The sequence below is a fragment of the Nicotiana tabacum genome, chromosome 24 (assembly GCF_000715075.1).
Source record: "Nicotiana tabacum cultivar K326 chromosome 24, ASM71507v2, whole genome shotgun sequence".
NCBI classification, from domain to species: Eukaryota; Viridiplantae; Streptophyta; class Magnoliopsida; order Solanales; family Solanaceae; genus Nicotiana; species Nicotiana tabacum.
The window spans coordinates 53,825,301-53,850,656 of record NC_134103.1 but is presented as its reverse complement, the minus strand read 5'-3'; the positions used below and the strand labels follow the sequence as shown (position 1 = coordinate 53,850,656).

Sequence of the window (25,356 nt, the reverse complement as noted above, 5' to 3'; positions counted from 1 at the left end):
CATCATTCCCTCAAATCTTCACAAATTGTTCTTAACATCATCATTTCTTCATTTTCAATCTTCAAATATTCATACTTTGCCTTTAAACCTTCAAGCTAAACCTTCAAATCTTCATATCAATTTTCAAACCTTCATATCAGCCTTCAAACCTTCATATTCCCAAATAAAGATGGCAAAAATCTCAAAATCGGTGCCTCAAAACACTGGTCCTTCAACATCTACTTCGTCCACAGATACCGAGGCGACCCTTCCGGTAGTAGTCCCAGAACCTACTCTTAAAGAGTTTATCCCCGGAGGCTGCTCCATAGATAACGACTTTAAGGTCGAAAAGCCTCCAAACAAGGAGATCGAGGTGAGGAGGCGTGGAGGTATATCTACTCCATCACAAAAGACACGCTCCTAGAGGTCTAGAAGGATTGCAAGTAGGAAGGCAAGGAAGTAGTCATTCCCGGTCCTAATAAGGACATCACAATGCATGTGGAGTTCTTAAGCGTTTATACATACCCCTTCGCGCTTGGCCTGATGGATACAGTGGTCCTCGACTTTTATAAGAGGTAAAAGGTCTACCTCAGGCAGATCCATCCATCTTTTTGGAGGATCGTGACCATCCTCCGCCATTTCGCCAACAACACGGAGGAGCCCCGATTCACGATCGACCATCTGCTCCATGTCTACAGCCCCCGAATCTTCTGAGGGGGGTTAATCAAGCTTTCCCAACATGCAAAAAAGGCTCCCTTCTCGGGAATCAATGAGGATAGGGACCAAAGTTGGCATGGGAGATTTGTTTGGATAAAGACCGAAGATCGCATTCCCTCCGAGTTTATGTCGTTCCCTGAGAAGTGGAACTCAACACGTAAGTCCATCCCCTCTTAAGTTGTCAAAATGACCCTTTGAATTTACTCCTCTTTATCATTACCCATCTTTCTTGATATGCAGCTATCGCCCGAGTCCCCAACGCAGTCCCTCATTTCAGGGATTGGGTAGAGGGCATCTGCAAACAATTGACATACTCCGAGTGTGAGTGATGCAAACTTTCTAAAGGAAAATAGGAGACTCGTTCCCACGATGAGTTTCCTTCTTCTCCTGATTGAATTTCCCTATAAGTCATTTTTATTTTCTCATCATTTTGACTAAGTCCTTCCCTTTCACAGGTTTTCCCAAGACCACCGAGCTTCAAGCAATTACCGAGGACGTGGCCTCATCCCCATTTGAAAAACCCTATGCTTCGGTACAACCTCCCCATGATGGTCTAGGTTCACTATTAGTATCTTATGCAACTCAGTTTTCATACCACACACCATCAGCCCCAAATTTGACTAAGTCCCTAAATTTCCAAAACTTTCGCCAGAGTTTCCCCTGTAACTAGGCCTATCCACCTGTCAGAGAGCCCCAGAAATACATCCTTAAAACATATACATAAACCAATGACGTAACATAACTCATAACAACACTAACCGTGGCCTCACATACAATATATTTATAAAGAAGCACCTTTATATTAACTGAACAAGTGATACAAGAATCCATAGGCGACAGTTTTATAAAAAAATGGTCACATAGCTTATACAAACAAGTAAGAATACTTCCTTTTCATCTCTTCCTAGGCCTCCCAAGTAGCCTCTTCAACTTGCTAGTTTTACCACAACACCTTCACCGAGGCAATTTCTTTATTCCTCAACTTACGGACATGCCTATCAAGAATGGCAACTAGAATTTCTTCATATGATAGTTCTTCATTAACCTCAATGGTCTCAACCAGCACAATAGCTGACGGGTCCCTAACTACCTTCTTTGACATAGACACATGGAATACCGGGTGCACTAATGACATCTCGAGTGGGAGCTCAAGCTTGTACGCTACCTCACCGATCCTCTGAATGATTATGTATGGTCCGACATACCTCAAACTCAATTTCCCTTTCTTACCAAATCACATTACACCTTGCATGGGGGAAAGTTTCAAGAATACACAATCATCTTCTTTGAACTCCAAATCCCTACGACGAACATCCAAATAGGACTTCTGACAACTCTGAGCAGTCTTCAACTGCTCCTTAATGATCTTAACTTTTTCCATAGCCTAATGCACGAGGTCTAGCCCTCTTAACTCTGCTTCCCCAATCTCGAACCACCCAATGGAGATCTACATCTACTTCCATATAAAGCCTCGAACGGTGCCATCTGAATGCTAGCATGATAGCTGTTGTAGTAAGCAAATTCTATGAGTTGCAAATGATCATCCCAGCTACCCTTGAAGTCAAGAACACAAGCACACAACATGTCCTCAAGTGTCTGAATAGTCCGCTCAGCCTGCCCGTCGGTCTATGGATGGAAGGCTGTACTAAAATTCACTTGAGTACCCAAACCTTGCTGAAATTTCTTCCAAAATTAGCCGTGAACTGAGACCCTCGATCGGAAATGATAGAAACTGGAGTGCCATGTAGCTTGACTATTTCCTTGATATACAACTGAGCATATTATTCCGCTGTGTCGGTAGATTTAACTAGCAAGAAGTGTGCTGATTTCGTGAGCCGATCCACAATTACCCAAATTGAGTCAAACTTGCACGGAGTGCGTGGTAATCCTACCACAAAATCCATATTAATCATTTCCCACTTTCACATTGGAATTTCTATGTTCTGTGCCAACCCACCAGGCCGTTGGTGTTCGCCCTTCACTTGTTGACAATTTGGACACCTCGCCACAAAGTCCGCTACATTTCTTTTCATATCATTCCACCAATAGACTTCCTTAAGATCATGATATATTTTCGTAGAGCTCGGGTGCACGGAATACCTAGAAGTGTGAGCCTAGATCATGATTCTCTCCCGAAGACCATCTACATTTGGAACACATAGCCGCCCTTGGTACCTTAGTGTACCATCATCCATGCCAAGAGTAAAAGCTATAGTTTTATGTTTTTGAATCCCCTCCTTCAGTTGTACCAACAATGGATCGTCGTATTGCTTCTCTTTGACATCCGTAACAAGCAATGATTCAGCACTATTTGCACAATTACCCCTTCTTCACTAAAGTCAGCAAGACGAACTCCCAAGCTAGCTAACTGGTCAACCTCCCTGGCCAACGGCCTTCGACATGCCTCCAAGTGAGCCAAACTACCCATAGATTTTTGGCTAAGAGCATCCGCCACAACATTGGCTTTCCCCGGATGATATAGAATATTGATGTCGTAATCCTTGAGTAACTAAAGCCATCTTCTCTATCTCAGATTCAGCTCCTTTTGTTTAAAAATATATTGAAGACTCTTGTGGTCCGTGAATATATCCACATGGACCCCATACAAATAATGACGCCAAATATTCAATGCAAAAACCACCGCCGCAAGTTCCAAGTCATGTGTTGGATAGTTCTTCTCATGATTCTTGAGTTTCCTAGAAGCATAAGCTATAACCTTCCTGTGTTGCATTAACACACACCCAATCCAGATCCTTGAAGCATCGCAATATACCATAAACCCATATGTACCCTCTGGCGGGGTCAACACCGGTGCCGTAGTCAATCTTGATTTCAACTCCTAGAAGCTCCTTTCACAAGCATCGGACTATTGGAACTTAACCGCTTTCTGAGTCAATTTAGTCAACGGAGAGGCAAGAGTAGAGAACCCCTCCACAAACTTCCTGTAATACCCTGCTAAGCCCAAGAAACTGTGAATCTCAATTGGCATTGTAGGTCTAGGTCAATTCTTCATCGTTGTGATATTTTTAGGGTCAACCTTAATTCTTTCTCTAGAGACAACATGACCCAAGAATGTGATAGACTCGAGTCAAAATTCACATTTTGAAAATTTTGCATACAATTGGTGCTGATGAAGAGTCTGCAAAACTGCCATGAGATGATCGGCATGGTCCTCTCGCCCTCATGAATATACAAGGATATCGTCAATGAATACTATCACAAAGGAATCGAGAAAAGGCTTGAAAACTCGATTCATAGGATCCACGAAAGCCGCCGGGGCATTTGTTAGCCCAAAAGACATTACCAGAAATTCAAAGTGCCCATACCGGGTCCTAAAAGCTGTTTTTGGAATATCCTACTCCCTGATCTTCAATTGGTGGTACCCGGACCGTAAATCAATTTTGGAGAAGTACCTTGTACCATGCAACTGATCAAACAAATCATCTATTCTTGGTAATGGGTATTTGTTTTTGATTGTGACTTTGTTGAGCCGCTGGTAGTCAATACACATCCTCAGTGATCTATTTTTCTTCCTCACAAAGAGAACTGGTGTGCCCCATGGTGACACACTCGGTCGGATGGAACCCTTCTCTAACAAATCCTTTAATTGTTCCTTTAGCTCTTTCAATTCTGTTGGGCCATCCTGTAGGGCAGAATATATATAGGTTGCGTGCCTGGCATCACATGAATCTCAAAATCAATTTTTTTGTTTGGCAGAATCCCAGGGAGATCATCAGGAAAGACCTCCGGAAATTCATTCACAACTGGCACAGACTCGAGTGTAGGTGCCTCAGCATCGGTGTCCGTAACCCGGACCAAATGATAGATACACCCCTTGTAAATCATCTTTGTGTCCTTAAGGTAAGAAATAAACCTATCTTTTGGCATCACATTATCCCCCTTCCATTCAACAACTAGCTTATTTGGAAATTCAAACCTCACAGTTCTAGTTCGGCAATCGAGCTTGGAAAAGCATAAATAAAGCCAATCCATTCCCATAATTACAGCAAAATCGACCATCCCCAATTAAATGAGATCGGCCACGGGGTCCTGACCACGTACTATGACAACACAACCCCTATAAACCCCCGTGGGCACAATAGACTCGCCGATCGGAGTAGATATAGAGAACGACTCAGGAAGTTGTTTCGGTTTTATCCCAAATTCCATAGCAACGTAATGGGTAACATAGGACAAGGTGGAACTGGGATCAATAAGAGCATATACATCATAAGATTGGACAGTCAATATACCTATGACAACATCTAGAGAAGCCTCTGACACTTTGGCGACCACTCATAGCATAGAAACGGTTGGGTCCTCCGGAACTCTGCGCACCACCCCTAGCTGCACCATGCCCTGCTGGTGTTGGAGTGCCTCGAGCTGGAGGGGTGCTGAAGATGTAGCAACTGCAGAACTGGATGGATGTGTTGTGCCCCTGCCCATACCCTTGCAGGGAATGAACGACACTCCCTATGAATATGACCCCTCAATCCGCACTCGTAACATATAGGTGGATCCTCCCACACTTGAGGCACAGGGGCCTCCGCTGCTACTGGAATCTCCCTCCTGATCGGCCCTGCTGGTGGGGTCCCCTGCTGCCCTGATTGGGTCTAAAACGGCTCCCCTACTTCTGACTGGGCCATGCTGGCAGTGCACTGGCTGAAGATTGAGCAAAAGACTGGGATGGCCCTGATGACCCTCCCCTAAAAGTTGCTCTTCCCCCACCAAATGACTCCCCAAAGTTTCCCACGGACCAGGCCTTGCTGGTACCCACTCGCTCCATTCTGTTCTTTAACTTACGGTCCTCTATAGCTTGAGCAAATGCTACCATCTTTCCATAGTTCATATCTGAATTCAAGGCAGCTGTAGCGGCCTCTTTGATAACTAAAGGGCTAAGACCTTCACAAATCGAGTGAATCCGGTCGAGCAAGCCTGTTAGATACTTTCTACCCAACTCACCCATGGTCAAGAGAAGATATGATTTCATTAATTAGACAGTAAGAAGATCATATATATATATAATACTAAATTGTCTCATTGGTTATATCATTTTTAAGTTTCAAGATACACACATTCTTATGATTCGAGCGGAACAAGAGATCAAAACACAACATAATCTGTTTGACTTTTCTAGCACCCATGTACAACCACATAGTGTCTACGGAGCCCCTAAAAGATAAAAAAGAGTGTTATGATAGTGCCGGTAATAAGGCCCCGGCTACACCTCAAGACGTGATAATAATATGAACAAAAGATAAATACGTGACCCCAGGATGAAGTGGGGCTCACCAAGTATGCTGGGAGGAGGATGTACCACTATCACTGATCAACACTGCCTGCTATGGAACCACCTGCATCCATTTAAAGATGTCGCGCCCTCGAAAAAAGGGACGTTAGTACTGTCGAATAGTACTAGTATGTAAAAATATAAACAATATCTAAATAGAATGAATAATAATACAAGGGGGAACAGTCAAGAATTCAATAAGAGCTTCAAATAATACTAAAACATCAAGTTAAGGGTCACATAAGTTTTCAAGTCAATTCCCATGTTATTAGGTTGGGTGATCTTTAGTGCCGATATACCATAATTCACAATACCACCGTATTCTTACACGGAGTCCGATCACGACCCGATCGACTAGGTCGTCTCATTTGAGACATCAACCATAACCACAATTTCAATTATCATTTCCAGCACAGTCACCACCATGTGTGCGGCATGGCGTCCGATCATGGCCCGATCGGCTAGGCTGTCTCACCCAAGACATTACCTTTTTCAGTCAACCATCTCACATCATACTTCTTTCATATCCTTTCGATTCATTGGCACTGGTTGCCACAATTATAAAGTCATTCTTGGCCCTTTGCCGTATTTCATAATTCCAGTTCCCTTTTCCACATTCAACCATCATTATCATTATCAACAATAATAAGGCTTTCCATTCAAGACATTAAATTCACATACGAGCAATTTGGGAATCTTAGGCACATAGAGGCTTTTCATACAAGGTGGCACAACAACCTTTATTTCGATCTTGACTTGAAGGCTTAACATTTCTAATGCATATTCCACATTTTGAACACATCCTCAAATGGCAAGATGACATGATGAAGCATTTAGAATAAATATTGAACATACATCCTTCAACACAAACACATTAGGAATAGCCAATTCTATAATGATCAATTTAGGGCTTACACTAGTTACATGAACAATGTGGGATTCGATTCTAAGAAGAAGGGGGTTTAGCCAACATACCTCAATTGAGCTTCCTTAAACTTTAAAACGTTCTGTAATTCTTAGCAAGTTCGATCTATTTTAGAAATATAACAAGTTGGACCAAAATTAGGAAGATGGTCATGATTCTAGCTCATTTGAGCACATTATCAAACATTAGGTGTGCATTAATGTTTTTAAGGCCCTTTTGTGAAATATTTCATCATTCCCCAACCCATTGTCTACATTTTTAGCTCACAACCTTCCCATATACTTCAAGAATACATGCAAGCAAGATAACAACCCCCACACCTAATAGTTGTCTTGTTAATTATCCCCTTTTTAGTAGATATTCGAAATTAAGAGCTAGGGCATAGATTCTTACCTTTAAGATGAGGACTTTCTTGATAATCTTCAAGTATTGAGCAAGAATTGTTGGATATTAGGTTGAAGATTACTTCCCCACTCTAAGAACTCTTTCTCACTCTAAAAATATCAGAAATATGCTAAAAATGGACTACGGCATATGTTTTAACGAAATAGGGTCGTATTTAAAAATCCCAAAAATAAAGCCCCGAAACAGGATATGTGTTCACATATGCGTACGCATAATGGATATGTGGTTCGCATACCGGCATCACAATTTGGTGCCAAAAACTGTAAAAAAAACTGTCTGTGTCGCATAATGCGCCGCAGAACCTCCCTCCTAAAAAACTCCAAGGCTGATTGTGCAACAAAAGTGCGGCCCGCGAAATGGTTGTGCGGTCGCATAATTGGCCGCGAAATTGACATAAAAAATGGCCCAAGTAGCTGCTTCACTCTGCGGCCTTTCTGCGGTCCACAGAATGATTATGCGGTCGCATAATGGGCCGCATAAATTCCTATTTCTGGCAAATATTTTTTTTCACTCCCCAGCACACTGTTCAATCCAAAAAGTCTAAACCCCGGCTCGCAAGCTCGCTGCAAAGAATTTCTACTATTACTAACCTCTACGCCTACCCCGACATCACGGAACCTAGGTTTTTGAGGAAAATATTTCACGGGGCCTTACAGGTAGATCATCAGGGCATGTCTCTGACATTCATTACACTTTTGAACGAAGTATTTCACATCCTTTTCCATCTCGTTCTAGTAATAACTAGCTCTGATCAATTTTTCGCACCAAGGATTCTGCTCTCGAATGGTTTCCACAAGTACCCTCGTGTACTTCCCTCATCAGATAGTCGGTCTCTCCAGGACCCAAGCACCTCGCTAATGGTCTGAAAAATGATCTACAGAATAATTTTCCCTCAACCAAGCAAAACCTGGCAACCTTAGTTCGTAGGGACCTCGATTCTTTGGGATCCAATGGAAATTACCCTTTCTGAAGGTAGTCTATGTATTTATTTCTCCAATCTTAAGTTAAGCTTGTTGAGTTTACCTCGGTGTGACCTTCCTTTATTAGTGATTTCATCAATTTCACCACCGCTCCGGAATTGAATTCATCGGAGTCAGCTGACGACCCTAGATTAGCCAACGTACTGGCCTCGTTATTTTGATCTCGGGGTATATGTTGTAGTGTCCATTCCTTGAACTATTGTAATGTCACTTGCAACTTATCCAAGTATCTTCACACCCGGTACTCTTTTACTTCAAATGTCTCGTTGACTTGTTAACAATGAGTAGGGAGTCGCACTTGGCTTCGATCACCTCAACCCCCAGGCTCTTAGCCAGTTCTAGACCTGCAATCATAGCCTCATATTCGGCTTTGTTGTTAGTCAATTTCAGAGTTCTAATAGATTGCCTTATTACGTTACCCGTAGATGGTTTTAATATGATTCCCAACCCAGAGCCTTTTGCGTTAGAAGCACCGTCCGTGAATAGGGTCCAAACCCACGAGCTAGTCCCCGAGGCGAGCAATAATTCTTTCTCGACTTCGGGGATCAAGGCCATCGTAAAGTTGGCCACGAAGTCTGCCAAAATCTGAGATTTTATAGCAGTTCGGGGTTTCTATTTAATATCGTACATGCTAACCTCTACGGCCCATTTGGCCAATCGACCCGAGAGCTCGGGTTTATGCATAACATTCCTTAGTAGGTACGAGGTCACGACAGATATGGGGCGATATTGAAAGTACGATTTTTGTTTCCTAGATGCACTTAATAAGGCAAGCGCTAATTTCTCTAAGTGAGGATACCTCGTTTCGGCATCGCCTAGGGTTCTGCTAACATAATAGATAGGAAACCTTGTATCTTCTTCTTCTCGGACCAGGACACCACTTACTGCTACCTCAGAGACCGCCAAATAAAGGTATAACTGCTCGTTCTCCTTTGGGGTATGCAACAAAAGAGGGCTCGATAGGTATCATTTGAGTTCTTCCAAAGCATGTTGACATTCCGGGGTCCAAGATAAGTCATTCTTCTTCTTTAGTGATGAGAAAAATCGGTGGCTTTTGTCCGATGACCTCAAAATAAACCGGCCCAATGCCGCTATCCGCCTGGTCAGTCTTTGTACCGCCTTGACTTATCAACTACGGTGATATCGTCAATGGCTTTTATCTTGTCTGGGTTGATCTCTATTCACCGGTTAGACACCATGAAATCGAGGAACTTGCCCGAGCCGACTCCGAAGGTACACTTCTCCGAGTTTAGCTTCATGTTGTATTTTCTCAGTATGTCGAAGGTTTCCTACAAATGCTTCAAATGGTCCTCTACTCGCATGGACTTAACTAACATATAGTCAATATAGACCTCCATTGATTTTCCTATTTATTCCTCGAACATTCGGTTAACTTGGCATTGATACATGGCACTAGCATTTTTAACCCAAACGACATTACATTATAACAATAGGTGCCGAATTTAGTTATAAAAGAAGTCTTCTCTTGATCACCCGGGTCCATTTGTATTTGGTTGTACTCGGAATAGGCATCGAGAAAACTCAGTGTCTCGTGCCCAGCCATTGCATCGATCATTTGGTCGATGTTAGGCAAAGGAAACGAATCCTTCGGGCATGCCTTGTTCAAGTCCTTATAATCTACACAGATTCTAATTTTTTTCCATCTTTTTAGGTACGACCACTACGTTAACTAGCCAGTCCGAGTATTTAACTTTCCGAATGGAACCTATTTTGAGAAGTTTAGATACATTGTCTTTGATGAATGCGTGTTTGATTTTCGACTGCGGCCTCCTCTTCTGTTTGACCGGGTGGAATTTTGGATCCAAGCTCAATATCTAAGTGCGACAAGGCAAAACAATGAGCATTAGGTTTAAGGAAATCAAAAAGTTTTTTCTTGAGCTCGGGGGTTAACCCCGTGTCCAGATATACCTTTTTGTCTGATAGATACTCGATCAGTATGACATACTCCAATTCCTCGATCGTCGATTTGGTGGCATCAATATCATCAGGTGTTATGAAGGATCTCGGGACCCCTAAATCATCTTCCTCGTTCGTTGAGTGTTCCCTCTGTTTCTCCGGCCCGGTCAGGGTCGGGATCGGTGATTGCTATTTGGTTCTTTTCTCTTTGACCGGTTTCTCACCTTTCGATATTGTGATCGCGGGCACCGGGATCCCCTCCTTGACAGTGAACATCTCCTTTACGGTTGGTTGTTCCCCGTAGACCAATTTGATTCTGCCTAGGGTGGTAAATTTCAACGCCTGATGCAAGATCGAAGGCACCGCTCTCATGCTGTGGACCCATGGCCTCCCGAACAAGGCATTGTATCTCATATCCCCCCCCCCCGATTACATAAAATTGTATTTCCTGGGTGTCCCCGATAGTGTTTTCCAGTAGGGTTATTTTGCCCTTCATTGTTTCGCATGCCATGTTGAAATCATTCAATACTCGTATTGCCAGTACGATTTGGTCCAATAACCCTTGTTGTTCTATGACTCTCCATCGAATGATGTTGGTAGAGCTACCTGGATCAATCAACACACGCTTAACTTGAGATTTTTCAATAATTACAGATATTACCTATGCATCATTGGGAGGTTGAATGATTCCATCGACGTCCTCATCGCTAAACGAGATGGATCCGTCCGGAGCATATACCTGATTGCATTTTTCCCTTGTGATAAAAACTTTGGTGCGCTTAATCATTGGCCTTTGTGGGACATCTAATTCCCCCAATGATCATGTTAATCACGTGTTGAGGTTCTTTCAGCTAAATTTGTTTGTTGGCGTCCCTATTTTTGAAATATTTTTGGCTTGCTCACTTAGGAATTCCCGAAGATGTCCATTGTTGAATAGACGAGCCACTTCTTCCCTTAGCTGTCGACAATCCTCGGTCCTGTGACCGTGAGTACCGTGGTATTTACATATCAAGTGGTGATCCCTCTGTGCGGGATCAAACTGGAGTGGCCTTGGACATTTGGTCTCTTTGATGCGGCATATGGCCGATACAATACCCGCTGCATCAACATTAAAGTTATATTCTGATAGTCTTGGGGCTTCTCTGCCCCCAAGTGATCTTTCGGAACCATTCTTACTCATCATACCTGGGTTGTTAGGGGCTTGGTCGCTTCTCCTATCATTCCTGGTCGGGTGGCGACCGGGTCCATTTCCCCTTCTATCCGAGGTGAATGGTTGATACCGATCTCGTGTCGGCTTTGGCTCCTGATCCACAATTATTTTACACTTATCGTCCACTCTATTAGGGTAAACAGACCCCAAGGGGGCCCCCAGCTAGTCGTCCTCGACTCTGATCTTTGACTGGTACCAGATATGAATATCGGCCCAAGTAACTGCTGTGTACTCCACCAAGTTTTGCCTTAATTGTTGAGAAGCAATGGAACTTCCGGGGTTAAGCTCTTGAGTAAACACCTGGACGGCCCTATCATCTACAATCGGAGGCAGGTTCATTTGTTCCATCTATAACCTCGACACGAACTCCCTAAGCATCTCGTTGTCCCTTTTCTTGACTTTGAAGAGGTCTGATTTCCTTGTCTCGACCTTGATAGCGTTGGCATGGGATTTAATGAAGGAATCCGCAAGCATAGTAAATGAATCAATAGAATATGGAGGTAAGTTATGGTACCATATCATTGCTCATTTGGACAAAGTTTCCCCAAATTTCTTCAACAACACCAATTCGATCTCGTCATCTTCTAGGTCATTGCCTTTTATTACGCACGTGTAGGAGGTTACATGCTCGTTTGGATCTGTGGTCCCATTATATTTGGAAATATCGGGCATTCGGAACCTCTTCGAAATTGGCTTCGGTGTCGCGCTCAAGGGAAAAGGTTTCTGAATGAACTTTTTGGAATCCGGTCCTTTCAATATTGGAGGCGCTCTCGGTATCTGATCTACCCTTCAATTTTAAGTCTCCACCTTCTTGTCATTTGCCTCTATCTTCTTTTCGCTGGACTCCACCCGCTTCGTTAGTGCTTTGAGCATTTTCATCACATCGGAAGTCTCTTCGGGCCCGAACTCATATGGTTATGTAACAATCCGTTCATTTCTCTAACTCGCTCGGGTCCGGCCGTGTTCTGTGCGTGATTTTGACTCTGCAATTGTTCTATTGCCATTTGCTGATCTTGTAGCATTTCAAAAATCAATCGTAAGCATACTCCATCACCTTTCCCTTCGGGCACTTCTCGAGCTGATTGTCGGAGTGCTCCGCGAACACTATTTTCAGGATCAGTTTGCAGGTTGATGTTTATGGCAACTTTTAAGTTGGCGTCGACTGGGTCAGCGATTGGGACCCCATTAGGATCAACAGAGGGTACGTCATTGCTGGGTACCTCGTTATTGTTTTCACCGTGGTGGCCTGACTCGGCGTCAACATTCAAGTGAGGAGACTGTGAATTTGACTATTTAAATAGACGTGAAATCAATTTCAAAGAGCAAGTATAAAATAGGGTGTGTTATGGAGATTCGTATTAAATCACCACTATTATCTTTAGCCCCACGGTGGGTGCCAAACGGTTTATCTTTAAAATGAGTAACAATTGAATTTATACGCGGTTTAAAGGATATGTGATTTAATTTAATACGAATGATCTAAGAACAACAAATGATTGAGTTAAAGGAAAATAAAATGATCAAACCAATCATGATGGATGATTAAGCGTGGCTTTATGATGAACACTGAAAGTTGGTTCCGATCAAGCCCTCGAAACGGGCTCGGTTGCAACTAAATAAATAAGCAGGTGAAGAACACTTTGAAAAGTAATTAGAGAACAAAATTTGACTTTATTGTTGCCAACAGTGCTATTGCCACTTGCTGAGCTTGTAGCATTTCAAAAATCAATCGTAAGCTTACTCCATCACCTTTCCCTTCGGGCACTTCTCGAGCTGATGGTCGGGGTGCTCCGCGAACGCTATTTTCGGGATCAGTTGGCAGGTTGATATTTATGGCAACTTTTGAGTTGGCATCGACTGGGTCAGCGATTGGGACCCCATTAGGATCAACAGAGGGTACGTCATTGCTGGATACCTCGTTATTGTTTTCACCGTGGTGGCCTGACTCGACGTCAACATTCAAGTGAGGAGACTGTGAATTTGACTATTTAAATAGACGTGAAATCAAACTTCAAAGAGCAATTATAAAATAGAGTGTGTTATAGAGATTCATATTAAATCACCACTATTATCTTTAGCCCCACAGTGGGCGCCAAACGGTTTACCTTTAAAATGAGTAACAATTGAATTTATACGCTGTTTAAAAGATATATAATTTAATTTAATACGAATGATCTAAGAACAACAAATGATTGAGTTAAAAGAAAATAAAATGATCAAACCAAACACGATGGATGATTAAGCGTGGCTTTATGATGAACACTGAAAGTTGGTTCCGATCAAGCCCTCGAAACGGGCTCGGTTGCAACTAAATAAATAAGCAGGTGAAGAACACTTTGAAAAGTAATTAGAGAACAAAAATTGACTTTATTGTTTTGGTGTGCATGCCAACAATGCTATTGCCACTTGCTGAGCTTGTAGCATTTCAAAAATCAATCGTAAGGTTACTCCATCATCTTTCCCTTCGGGCACTTCTCGAGCTGATGGTCGGGGTGCTCCGCAAACGCTATTTTCGGGATTAGCTGGCAGGTTGATATTTATGGCAACTTTTGAGTTGGCGTCGACTGGGTTAGTGATTGGGATCCCATTAGGATCAACAGAGGGTACGTCATTGCTGGGTACCTCGTTATTGTTTTCACCGTGGTGGCCTGACTCGACGTTAACATTCAAGTGAGGAGACTGTGAATTTGACTATTTAAATAGACGTGAAATCAAACTTCAAAGAGCAAGTATAAAATAGAGTCTGTTATGGAGATTTATATTAAATCATCACTATTATCTTTAGCCCCACAGTAGGCGCCAAACGGTTTACCTTTAAAATGAGTAACAATTGAATTTATACGCGGTTTAAAGGATATGCGATTTAATTTAATACGAATGATCTAAGAACAGCAAATGATTGAGTTAAAGGAAAATAAAATGATCAAACCAAACACGATGCATGATTAAGCCTGGATTTATGATGAACACTGAAAGTTGGTTCCGATCAAGCCCTCGAAACGGGCTCGGTTGCAACTAAATAAATAAGCAGGTGAAAAACACTTTGAAAAGTAATTAGAGAACAAAATTTGACTTTATTATTTTGGTGTGCGTGCCAACAGTGCTATTGCCACTTGCTGAGCTTGTAGCATTTCAAAAATCAATCGTACGCTTACTCCATCACCTTTCCCTTCGGACACTTCTCGACTTGATGGTCGGGGTGTTCCGCGAACGCTATTTTCGGGATCAGTTGGCAGGTTGATATTTATGGCAACTTTTGAGTTGGCATCGACTGGGTCAGCGATTGGGACCCCATTAGGATCAACAAAGGGTACATCATTGCTGGGTACCTCGTTATCGTTTTCACCATGGTGGCCTGACTCGGTGTTAACATTCAAGTGAGGAGACTGTGAATTTGACTATTTAAATAGACGTGAAATCAAACTTTAAAGAGCAAGTATAAAATAGAGTGTGTTATGGAGATTCGTATAAAATCACCACTATTATCTTTAGCCCCACGGTGGGCGCCAAACGCTTTACCTTTAAAATAAGTAACAATTGAATTTATACGCGGTTTAAAGGATATGTGATTTAATTTAATACGAATGATCCAAGAACAACAAATGATTGAGTTAAAGGAAAATAAAATGATCACACCAAACACGATAGATGATTAAGCCTGGCTTTATGATGAACACTGAAAGTTGGTTCCGATCAAGCCCTCAAAACGGGCTCGGTTGCAACTAAATAAATAAGCAGGTGAAGAACACTTTGAAAAGTAATTAGAGAACAAAATTTAACTTTATTGTTTTGGTGTGCGTGCCAACAATGGTCCCAAAAATAAAAAGGTTCTCCCCTTTATATAGTGGGGGAGTTTTAATCCTAGTACAAGTCTAAATAAGGTAAAAAAATTTCTCTTCTGGTAAACTGTGATACGCCGTTGATATCAGGCGAGATTTGCTCCGTAATATCCGGTTAAGGGCGGATTTTTCAGCCCCTCGTTTGTCTTTTCCAACCGTCTTTCCATTAGTTTCGGTTCTTTATTTTGCTCGAACTCGATTCTTCTCATGTTTGGCTGTGTCCGATTCTTGGCGCGTCATTCATCCTCCCCGAGCTTTGATCTGTGGGAGCCCTCGGCTTTACCCGAAGCCATAGCGGATCGCGCTGTCCTCTTGTTTCTTTATCGATAAATCGGGGGTAATTTTATCCCCGATTTTACCCGTAGTAACAAAGGGGGTATGTTAATATTTAACCACATGAGAGTTATGTGCTACAAGACGAGAGAGGAAAGGTTTGCGATATTATCCTTAGTTTGTGAAATTATCCTTCTATTTTATTTATTTTATTTATTTCTTGCACCACTAACAGCATCCAAATGTGACTAGGATTCTATGTTGGTAAGTGCTAGGAATGATGCCTCACTAGATGCCGCCTAACTTGGACAGAGAAGTTAGAGAGGACTTTTGTTTTTTAAGAAATTAACTGTTTGACTTCTTACCCCATTCGCTGCATTTTTGTATTGGTCAGATTCTGCTATTTGGAGCAAAAGGCACCGTTTAGGTGTGTTTCGTACGAACGAAAATGTTTTTTGTGGGAAATATTTTTCGTAAAAAATATTTTTATGGAAAATGAATGAATTTATAACTTATTTTTCATTATTTGGTTGGTGAGTGGATATTTTCTAGTGTTTGGTTAGAGAGTAGAAAATACTTTTTTATGCTACTCTTCTCACCCCCATTCCCCAAGTCACAACGTTTCCTTTTATTTTATTTTATTGAAATAAAAGAAAATATTTTTTTTAAATCATGAAAAAAAATATTCATTTTGTTGAAATGAAAAAAAAATCTTTTTTTAAAATTATGAAAAAATATTTTTTTTGTTGAAATGAAAGAAAACACTTTTTCTACGTGAAAAGAAAATAATTTTTTTGTTGAAATGAAAAATCTATCTATAACATGAAAAGAAACTACTATTAATAATATTTTTATTTAGGGTGAGGAGGGGTGGAGGGGGTGGGGTGGGTAGGTGGAGGTTGGGTGGGGTATGGGTGTGGATTGGTGAGGATGGAGAATAGGGTGGGGAAGGTTGAGAAGGAGTTTTGGAAAATGTCTCTTGATAGGGAAAACATTTTCCTCCAAGAAGGAGTTTTGAAAAATGTCTCTTGATAGGGAAAACATTTTCCTCCAATAGGAGGAAAAAAATGAGTTCATGAAAAAAATGTTTCCTAAATATTTAAGCCAACCAAACATGAAAAAATTGGAAAACATTTTCCGAAAAATATTTCCCTTCGTACCAAACACATCCTTACTAGTTCGTTTTTTCTCCATTTCTCATACGGGGGTAGTTGGAGATGCCTAAATTACTTTTCTAGTTGGAAAAATGAGTTTTTGTTAGGTGCAGTAGACATTACTTCCTCTATCCTAATTTTTGTGGCATAATTCATTATTAACCGTGAGTTTAGGCATAGAATTTTGTTCTTTTAAAAATAAAAATTATATATTTAAAAACTACGTAAGAAAGTATTATATATCATAATAATTAACACTTTATAGTATTAAAAAGCATATGAAAAATCACAATCAAAGAAGATATCGTTTAACTCTCAAAATCTGAATGTCACCACATAAATTGAAACATAGGGAGTCTAAAAATATTTTAGACTGCTTGGTTAATTTGATCCAAACAATAGCTAAATTTTCATATGAAGGTTGCTATATATCACTTAAATTGTGGTACTATATAATTGAACTCTTAAAAAATTACACGCGCGCACATATAGAGAGAGAAGCTACCAACCCCCTAATATTTCAACGCAATGCACTATCCGTTTTGCTTTGGCAAATGATTCAAACTTTGTCATTCTTATCTTTGATCCCTTCACGTTTTCATCGGGTTCTTCTATGTTTTTTTTCTCTTTTTTTTCTTTTTGTATCCGAAACAAGATTTGCCAACCCACAATACTTAAATTACTTACCTATCTTTCCCTAACCTACTCAACAACAAAGACAATTACATATATCCTTCATTTCTTTAATCCCTACAAGTGGATTATGTTTCCATTAAGCTCTTTTGCATATAAATAGGACTCATCCAACCCAATCCACAATGCAACCGATTCTTTTTTCCTACATATTACCATTTCTTGTATTGAAGCTTAGATGGGGAAATAGCTTAAAGTTCCATTCTTTTCTTGATTCTTAATTCTTGATTCTTAATTCTTTATTCTTAATTCTTAATTCTTGATTCTTGATTCTTGATTCTTGATTCTTGATTCTTATTTGGTTTGTGGAAATGGGTAGTGTTGGATTGTTGAAGAATCCCGCCATGGTTTGTGCTCCATTAATGGCCCCATCAGTGGACCAATTGGTTCATGGTATGCTTCAGGCAAAAGCACAAGGTGCTGATTTAGTTGAGATTAGGCTGGATGGTATCCACAACTTCCAACCCCAGAAAGATCTTCAAGTCCTCCTAAAAAATAATCCACTTCCTGTTCTCATTGTTTACAGGTATCAAGGTTCATTTGTTGTTTATTTTAAAAAAAATTATTTTCCTTTTATTTTTTCGTGCTATTTTATGAATAAAATTTCATGCTCTTTCTGTCATTAGCAGTCTACTGTTATATCGCCAAAAAATGCAAATGAATGGCAGCAAAGCCTGACAATAACTGATTTATGAGAAGATGGCTTTGGGTGGGTTGGGGGCGGGGAAGGGACCACAAGTTTTGCCTCAAGTTAAGAAGTTAGAGTAATGGTAATTAAAGTCAATTACCAAAAAGACGAATTAGTGTGTTCGTAACTTCTGTGGATTGATAAAATCCACGCCCAAATAGATGCAATGTTTATTTTCCATTTAGTATTTCTGTTTGGTAACGGGGAAAGGAAGAGATATTTTTATACTTCCGCCTCCTTTATTTAGCGTTTGGACAATATTTTGAGTTAAAAAAAAAAACACTGTTTTGTAGTTGTAAACGTAAAAAAACTATGGACGTTACTTTTAACAAAGTTATGAAATTTAGACATTTAGTACGGGAGTTAGATGATTAAATAATGCTCCACTTGAAAAAAAATTTAAAAAATTCTCAGCTGAACATTACCTACATATTTGTCAAAAAAAAAAAAAAAAAAAAAACACACTACCTACCTACAAAGTAGTTAAAAGAGTAATGAAGGTTGGTTTTTGTTGACTTAAATTGGGAAAGAAAGCACTGCCTACCTACAAAGTGGATAGTGTATTATTTTTCCCTGTCCACTTTCTCTCAAACCAAACAAGTGATGAAATTTTCTTACACTTTCTCCTGCGCTTTCCCTTTTTTTTTTTTTTTCTTTCTTTCTGATGTTTTATTTTTCTTACTTTCCAATTCTTTTCTTTTTCCATATATATTCAAATGATAGACCGTTATCCTTTTTCAAGCTAGTTAATCATTTGTTAGAACAGCACTGTGCAATGGAGTACTTTTTCTGTGTCCTTACTTGTATTTTAAAAGGCATTTTTGGGGCGAGTTCCGGGGCGAGGCGATCCAAAAATGTCCCGAGACGATGGTACGGGGCGAAAGTCTCAAGAGGCGTACGCCTAACAATTCGGGGCGTACGCCCGACCGTTACATTTTTTTTGCAGTAAGGCATAAGCTCAAGAGACTTTTTAAAATTAAAATAAAATTTGCTGAATAAGTCCTTAATATAATGTCCAAATTCTCAAAAATCATCTTGTAATTACTCAGAAGTTTTAAAAAGAAACCGAAACATGAAATTTAAAAGTCAAGACTTTTTTTTATTGCTAGAAGCACTAATTTATGATCTTTTTCAATATTTTATCTTGTCCGTTAATCTGCTACTATCTCCCAAAAGCAACAAACAATCAGTTTTTTTTTGTTTTTTTGCAAATACAAAGAAAACTATGTTCTCCTTCGTAGGTCCAAAGTTCAAATTGCAGGTTAGTAATCCTTTTTGTTTTCCATGTAAAAATTTTTATTCTACTCAAGTTACTTGTGCTTCTAAGTAGCGTATAATAGATTGTTTTGACTAGTTTTTTGTGAGGATGGAGCACATCTATATATATATTTCATTTATTTATATTTTCTTTAATTCTTATGCAATTTTGCCTATTTAAAAATATTTTGTAATTATATTATTTTATAAAATATTAAAAATTAAATACACATGGGGCTTACGTCCCATGCCTCGGGGTTACGCCTCGCTGAGGCATATATAAAACATCTTGCCTTACACCCACGCTTTTTAAAACGCCGGTCCTTAGGCTTGTTTGCTGAATAAGTCATTATACTGAGCTTCAGGCCAATATGGGAAGGAAATGAGTTTGAAGAGGATGATGACCACATCCACAAGCAGTTGGAAGTCCTTCGGTGGGCTAAAGAATTGGGAGCTGATTATATTGAGTTGGACCTCAAGGTACGTACTATTCATTACTTGGTCTAAACTGAAGTATCTCCACATCGACTTGGAATATTCCAAAACTTCTAAGTCTTTCTGATAGAATATAATTTCAATTTCAAAAGTATTTCAAATTACAGTTACAAATAAGGAGATAGTTATAGCAAAGTATTTATTATTTCAAATGCACTTTTGGATAATTGGGTGACTCTGAGAGTTTATTTTAAGACCTTTGCTTACCATGTGACCACATTATCTAAAAGTGTAAGCTCATCTCTAACCAGAACTGGATCCAAGATTTGAAGTTTATGGGTTTCTATAGTGATCTTAAATTAATAAATAGGTTCACAGTCAAATATTTATAGATATTTAATGAACTTTTTAATATATATATATATATATATATATATATATATATATATAAAGGCCTAGGCAAAAGTTACTGGTTTCCGGTTCTGTATTTGTAGCTGTATTTTAAAGTACATTTAGAATTTAATTATATTTCTATCATTTTCATTTTAGCGCAAGCCTGTGTTGAGCATTTATTTGAGTAAACTAACTGTCAATGCATAATTGCATCCTAAGGGAAACATCTTTAATTTTGACAAAGAAAGGTGCAGTTATCGTAATGCAAGTCCCTCGACGGACAAGTGTTATGAGTAGATTTTCCACTATTGACTTGTTTTGGTTGGTTATGCAAATTTTGGTTCCTTGTCTTGTATGTCTCGTCTTTCCAGGTTCGTAATGTTGGCCACTATTTTAACTGCCACATTTTGGTATTTTATGGAGTATTAGTATCCACCAAATATTATAAATATCTGTATATTTATATCAGTTATTTGTTGGCTCTAAGAGCATTTATTTGGTATTGTAGAGTGTTCCTGAACTTCTATAATCTTGTTCAGATAGCTAGTGACTTCACGAAAAAAGAAAAGTCGAGGTGGAGTAGTGGTTGTAAAGTAATTGCATCATGCTTTGTGGACAATGTGACCTCAAAAGAAGACCTCAGCCAAGTTGTTGCACACATGCAATCTACTGGGGCTGATATCCTCAAAATTGTTACAAATGCAAATGACATTACAGAACTAGAGAAAATGTTTCACTTGCTTTCACATTGCCAGGTATTGGTTCGAATTGATACTGTCTTTTCCCTTTACAGGGATCATGTCAATAGTGTAATGGAAAAAATACAGAAATTTGTCCACTTAGAATTAGACGAGGACACTTGGCATCTTCATACTGTGAAATTATCTGCTTGAGTGAAGTACAACAAAATATCTTGGAGTTTAGTTTAGAAACAACTTTCATATTCATAGAAGATATGAAACTTGGATAAATCAGCTTGCTATCTGCAGGTACCACTTATTGCATACTCTCTTGGGGAAAGAGGTCTCATAAGTCAGTTGTTGGGCCCGAAATTTGGTAGTGTCCTAGTATATGGATCTCTTGATTGTAATGCTGTACCTGGTCTGCCTACTCTCGGCAGCCTTAGACAAGCCTATGGAGTTGATTTTATGGATACTGATACTAAAGTGTTTGGGCTCATCTCTAAACCAGTGGGTCATAGTAAAGGACCTATTTTGCATAATCCTACATTTAGACATGTGGGGTACAATGGAATTTATGTTCCAATGTTTGTCGATGATCTTAAGGAGTTCTTCAGGGTCTACTCAAGTCCTGACTTTGCTGGTTTCAGGTATGTCACGCACTAATCATTCAGCTATCAGTCTCTAAGAAAATCACTGGACTTTATTGTTGAATTGGGTAACTTTCAGTCGAGAGATATTTGGCATCTGGTCCTTATATGTTCCTATTATGAATTGTAGTGTTGGGATCCCTTACAAGGAAGCAGTGGTGAGTTTTTGTGATGAAGTCGATCCTCTGGCTAAGGTTCGTATGTCAATCTACTTTCAACTGTATCTTTAATTCATTTATGGCATATGGAACAAAATGATTGACATAACTGGACTTCGATGCCCTGGGGATCTTTCTTTTTGGGCCTGAGTAATGGCATTGACCTATATATCAGTAATGACACTTTAGAAGATTCAGGTGCAGCAAAAGCTTGTAAACTTTAATGATATTGGATTCACGATAAGAAAAATACTCTATTTTTAGTTTAATACTAGATGACTCTTGTGGAATTATTAGAAATTCAAGCAATATGAAAAGAAGGGCACATATCGATTTCCTTTTCTGTATATTGCAAATAAGCTGTCAGTACTAGTGGTTTGTCTCTTCTAAATGGATAAGCTTTTACTAGTTATTGCACAAAGATATTTGATACAAGTTCCCATTGTTTTTCCTTTCAGTTCAAAGCTTACTTAAAAATAAAAATTATTTTGCATTCATGTCAAGAGACTTTTTTGATTATGTCAAGCACAATAATCCATTTTCTGCATTCCCACCTAATTTACCTTAGTGATGTTTCATTAGTCTATAGGGGCTGTAAATACTATCATACAGAGGCCTTGCGACGGAAAGCTAATTGGTTATAACACAGATTGTGAGGCTTCTATAACAGCCATTGAGGATGCTTTGAAAGGTAGAACAGTTATTAGACCATTTTCTTCTGATTGCTTTACCTATCTGTGTGTTCTCTTTTGCTTACCTATCTTTGAGCAATTCAAGGTGACTAACTGATGAATATATATTGTGGAACTTGATAGTAAATGGAGCAGCTTTTCTTCCTTCTCCACTCGCGGGTAAACTGTTTGTGCTGGTGGGTGCTGGAGGTGCAGGAAGAGCTTTGGCATTCGGAGCCAAAAGCAGGAGAGCTCAAATTATGATTTTTGACATTGATTTTGATAGAGCAAAGGCTCTTGCTGCTGCAGTTTCTGGTGAAGCTCTGCCATTTGAGAATTTAGCTTCTTTTCAGCCTGAGAAAGGTGCAATCCTTGCCAATGCAACACCTATCGGAATGCATCCAAATAAAGATAGGATACCTGTTTCTGAGGTATCTCAAATCATTCTTTTCTTTTTTATATGTATGTATGTATATACACAAGTATTTTTTGGGAATTAAATTCATGGTTTTTACTTGTAGGCAACCTTGAAGGATTATCTAGTGGTCTTTGATGCTGTTTATACACCTAGAAAGACTACTCTGCTGAAAGACGCTGAGGCTGCTGGAGCAATCACTGTCAGTGGAGTTGAAATGTTTCTTAGACAGGCCATTGGCCAATTCCACCTTTTCACGGGAAGTAAAGGTAACTTTCTATTCTTCTATATGTTGCATGGGAACAAGGACTGGAGACTATTAACCTGGAATTGGATTTGCTACGATTCAGATTTAGTTCAACTCATTTGCATAACATAATGCATAGCATTTTTGAGTTTTCTCAAAACGTTTCCAGCATATAAAAATTGACGCTTCAATTTTTTGTAGAAAAAAGACGATTTACTTTAGCTGATACTCAAATGAACAAAGATCAGATGAACTGATGTAGAATTCTCCTTCCCCCACCGCAATGCTCCCGTACTTCTCTGTGTTATGTGTAAATCTAATTGTTTTAATGTTTCATTCCTGCAATGTCTACCTCTGATTGTGTTGAACATTTTCTTCAATTGAATCTTACAAAGTTGTGGTAATTTTCATCAAATATAAACCGTAAACTACTAGTTTATATTACAAATATTCTATGTTTTGCAGCACCCGAAGAATTCATGCGCGAGATCGTTATGGCAAAATTCTAATTATCAAGAATTTCCATGGAATTTGTCTCTCTTCAGAATGAACAAAAAAATTGACCTGACATGAAACGGCGACAGGGTTTGGAAAGGAGAAAATATATGCAAGAAATCTTTATGTTAACTTTTTTTTTTATTAGCAAGAGAAAATATTTACATAAATGTATTTATCAGTATATTTAAGACAAGTGGCTAGTTAGTATTAAGTGGATATCAAAGCAAAAGGAATGCTTTCCAAGTTGTAATTCAACAATTTATGGAAACAGCGACCCATTTAAAGAAACGATCGTAAGTAAAATGTATCTTAATTTTTGTTTTTCTAGAAGAAGGTTCATACCTTATTGGGAAATTCTCATCTATCTATACTATATTATCTATCTATATCTATTTCTTTATAATATATATATATATATATATATATATATATATATATATATATATATATATATATATATATATATATATATATATATATATATATATATATTAAAAGCACGAAACCTCTTAGCGAAATGTCGTTCGTCTTTTTTACCCTTTAAAAATTAATTTTACATAGGATAAAATTATAATTTAATTATTTTTCTAATATTTAGAAGTTCGAAATCAAATAAAATTATTAAATCTTTGATGTAGGAAGTTCTAATATTAAGGACTTTAAATTTGAGTAGGATTTTACGTTATTTTAATTGTGCAACTATTTTCCTTAAATCCAATCCTTTCACGTTTCTAAGGTTTTCAATTTTACGGAATGTTATTACAGCTTTTTTTTTAAACGCTTTTGTCTTCATTTTGAAGTAAAATTCAATTTAAATAGCAATATGTTCATAAGAAATATATGAAATAAATTAAATGCAAATATAAATTTGTTTTGTGGTCTGCTATGTAGTTATGAATTTGCCACGATTCTAATGATGTAAAAACTAATAAGAATCGTACTTTTTCCCTTTAAAATTTCCTAGAATTATGGTCGTTTTAATTAAATAGGAATCAGTTGGAAACCATCTACTTCTAAGTATTTGTATATTTCTTTTTTCTTTTGTCAGAATTATTTTAATCATATTTAGACTAAACCAGATGCTCCGTAATAAAGTTAGATAGAAACAACTTTAACTTTTTCAAGAATTTATGACCTTAATAATCAATAAGAACCTTTATTTCATTGCATGGAATGTTAGGAAAGCAGTAAATCTAAATCCCTTCCAAGTTTCCATATTTAACACATAAGAATCGTTAAGCAAGTACTGGAATCCCAATCTTTTGTCGACTTCCTTTTGTTTAGTTTTTATTCTAAATTAGATAATAATAAAAATTTGTTATGACTATATGAAATATACTTCACCCAACATGACAATATGAGTTGTGTTGATTCTAATTTTTCACACGTACACTGTATACGAGTGAAACTGAACCCTTTGGACGCTTCGGTTCCCGATGAAGTAAACAGAGCAGAGATGTGATCGTAAGGAATCAGAGTCGGGAGAAGGAGCCCCTCGAGTCGGGATCCGAAAAATTCACCTGCCTCGGAAGAATCGGGGCCACATCCCCCAGGTCCGATTCAAACCCCAAAACTTCAGAGAGCATTATCAAATAATCGAGCACGACAAACAAAGGATCGCGATATCCGTGCCCAGCCGGATATTACGGCATGAATCTCGGCACATATCGGCAGAAAATCAATGATTAGTAAAACGAAAGATTTTTACTTCTTTTGGAATTGTACTTAGAGTAAAACTCCCCCACTATATAAAAAGGAGTCTGACCATTCATTAGGCATCATTGTAACACGCATATCAAGGCAATATGCTCTTATTTTCTCTGTTATTCAAAGTTCTTACTTTTGTTCATAAGTTCTTCATTATCGTGAGCCCGAGATCAAA

At 38.9% G+C, this 25,356-nt stretch overlaps 1 protein-coding gene across 5 annotated transcripts; it reads left to right on the top strand.

Annotated features, from left to right (window-relative positions):
- Positions 1-17,147: 17,147 nt before the first annotated feature.
- Positions 17,148-23,799, top strand: LOC107767176 (bifunctional 3-dehydroquinate dehydratase/shikimate dehydrogenase, chloroplastic). Of its 5 annotated transcripts, none has more exons than XM_016586097.2 (9): positions 17,148-17,908; positions 19,693-19,807; positions 20,695-20,910; positions 21,145-21,485; positions 21,616-21,679; positions 22,226-22,334; positions 22,459-22,745; positions 22,836-22,998; positions 23,442-23,799. In XM_016586097.2, the coding sequence occupies exons 1-9, from the start codon at positions 17,694-17,696 to the stop codon at positions 23,483-23,485; spliced, it is 1,554 nt and encodes a 517-aa protein (XP_016441583.1). In that variant the 5' UTR covers positions 17,148-17,693; the 3' UTR covers positions 23,486-23,799. The 5 variants fall into 5 exon arrangements, with proteins under 5 accessions (XP_016441583.1, XP_016441584.1, XP_075103923.1 ...); XM_016586098.2 differs by having other exon boundaries at positions 17,170-17,908; positions 20,664-20,910; XM_075247822.1 differs by lacking the exon at positions 17,148-17,908 and adding an exon at positions 18,609-18,940.
- Positions 23,800-25,356: the final 1,557 nt, after the last annotated feature.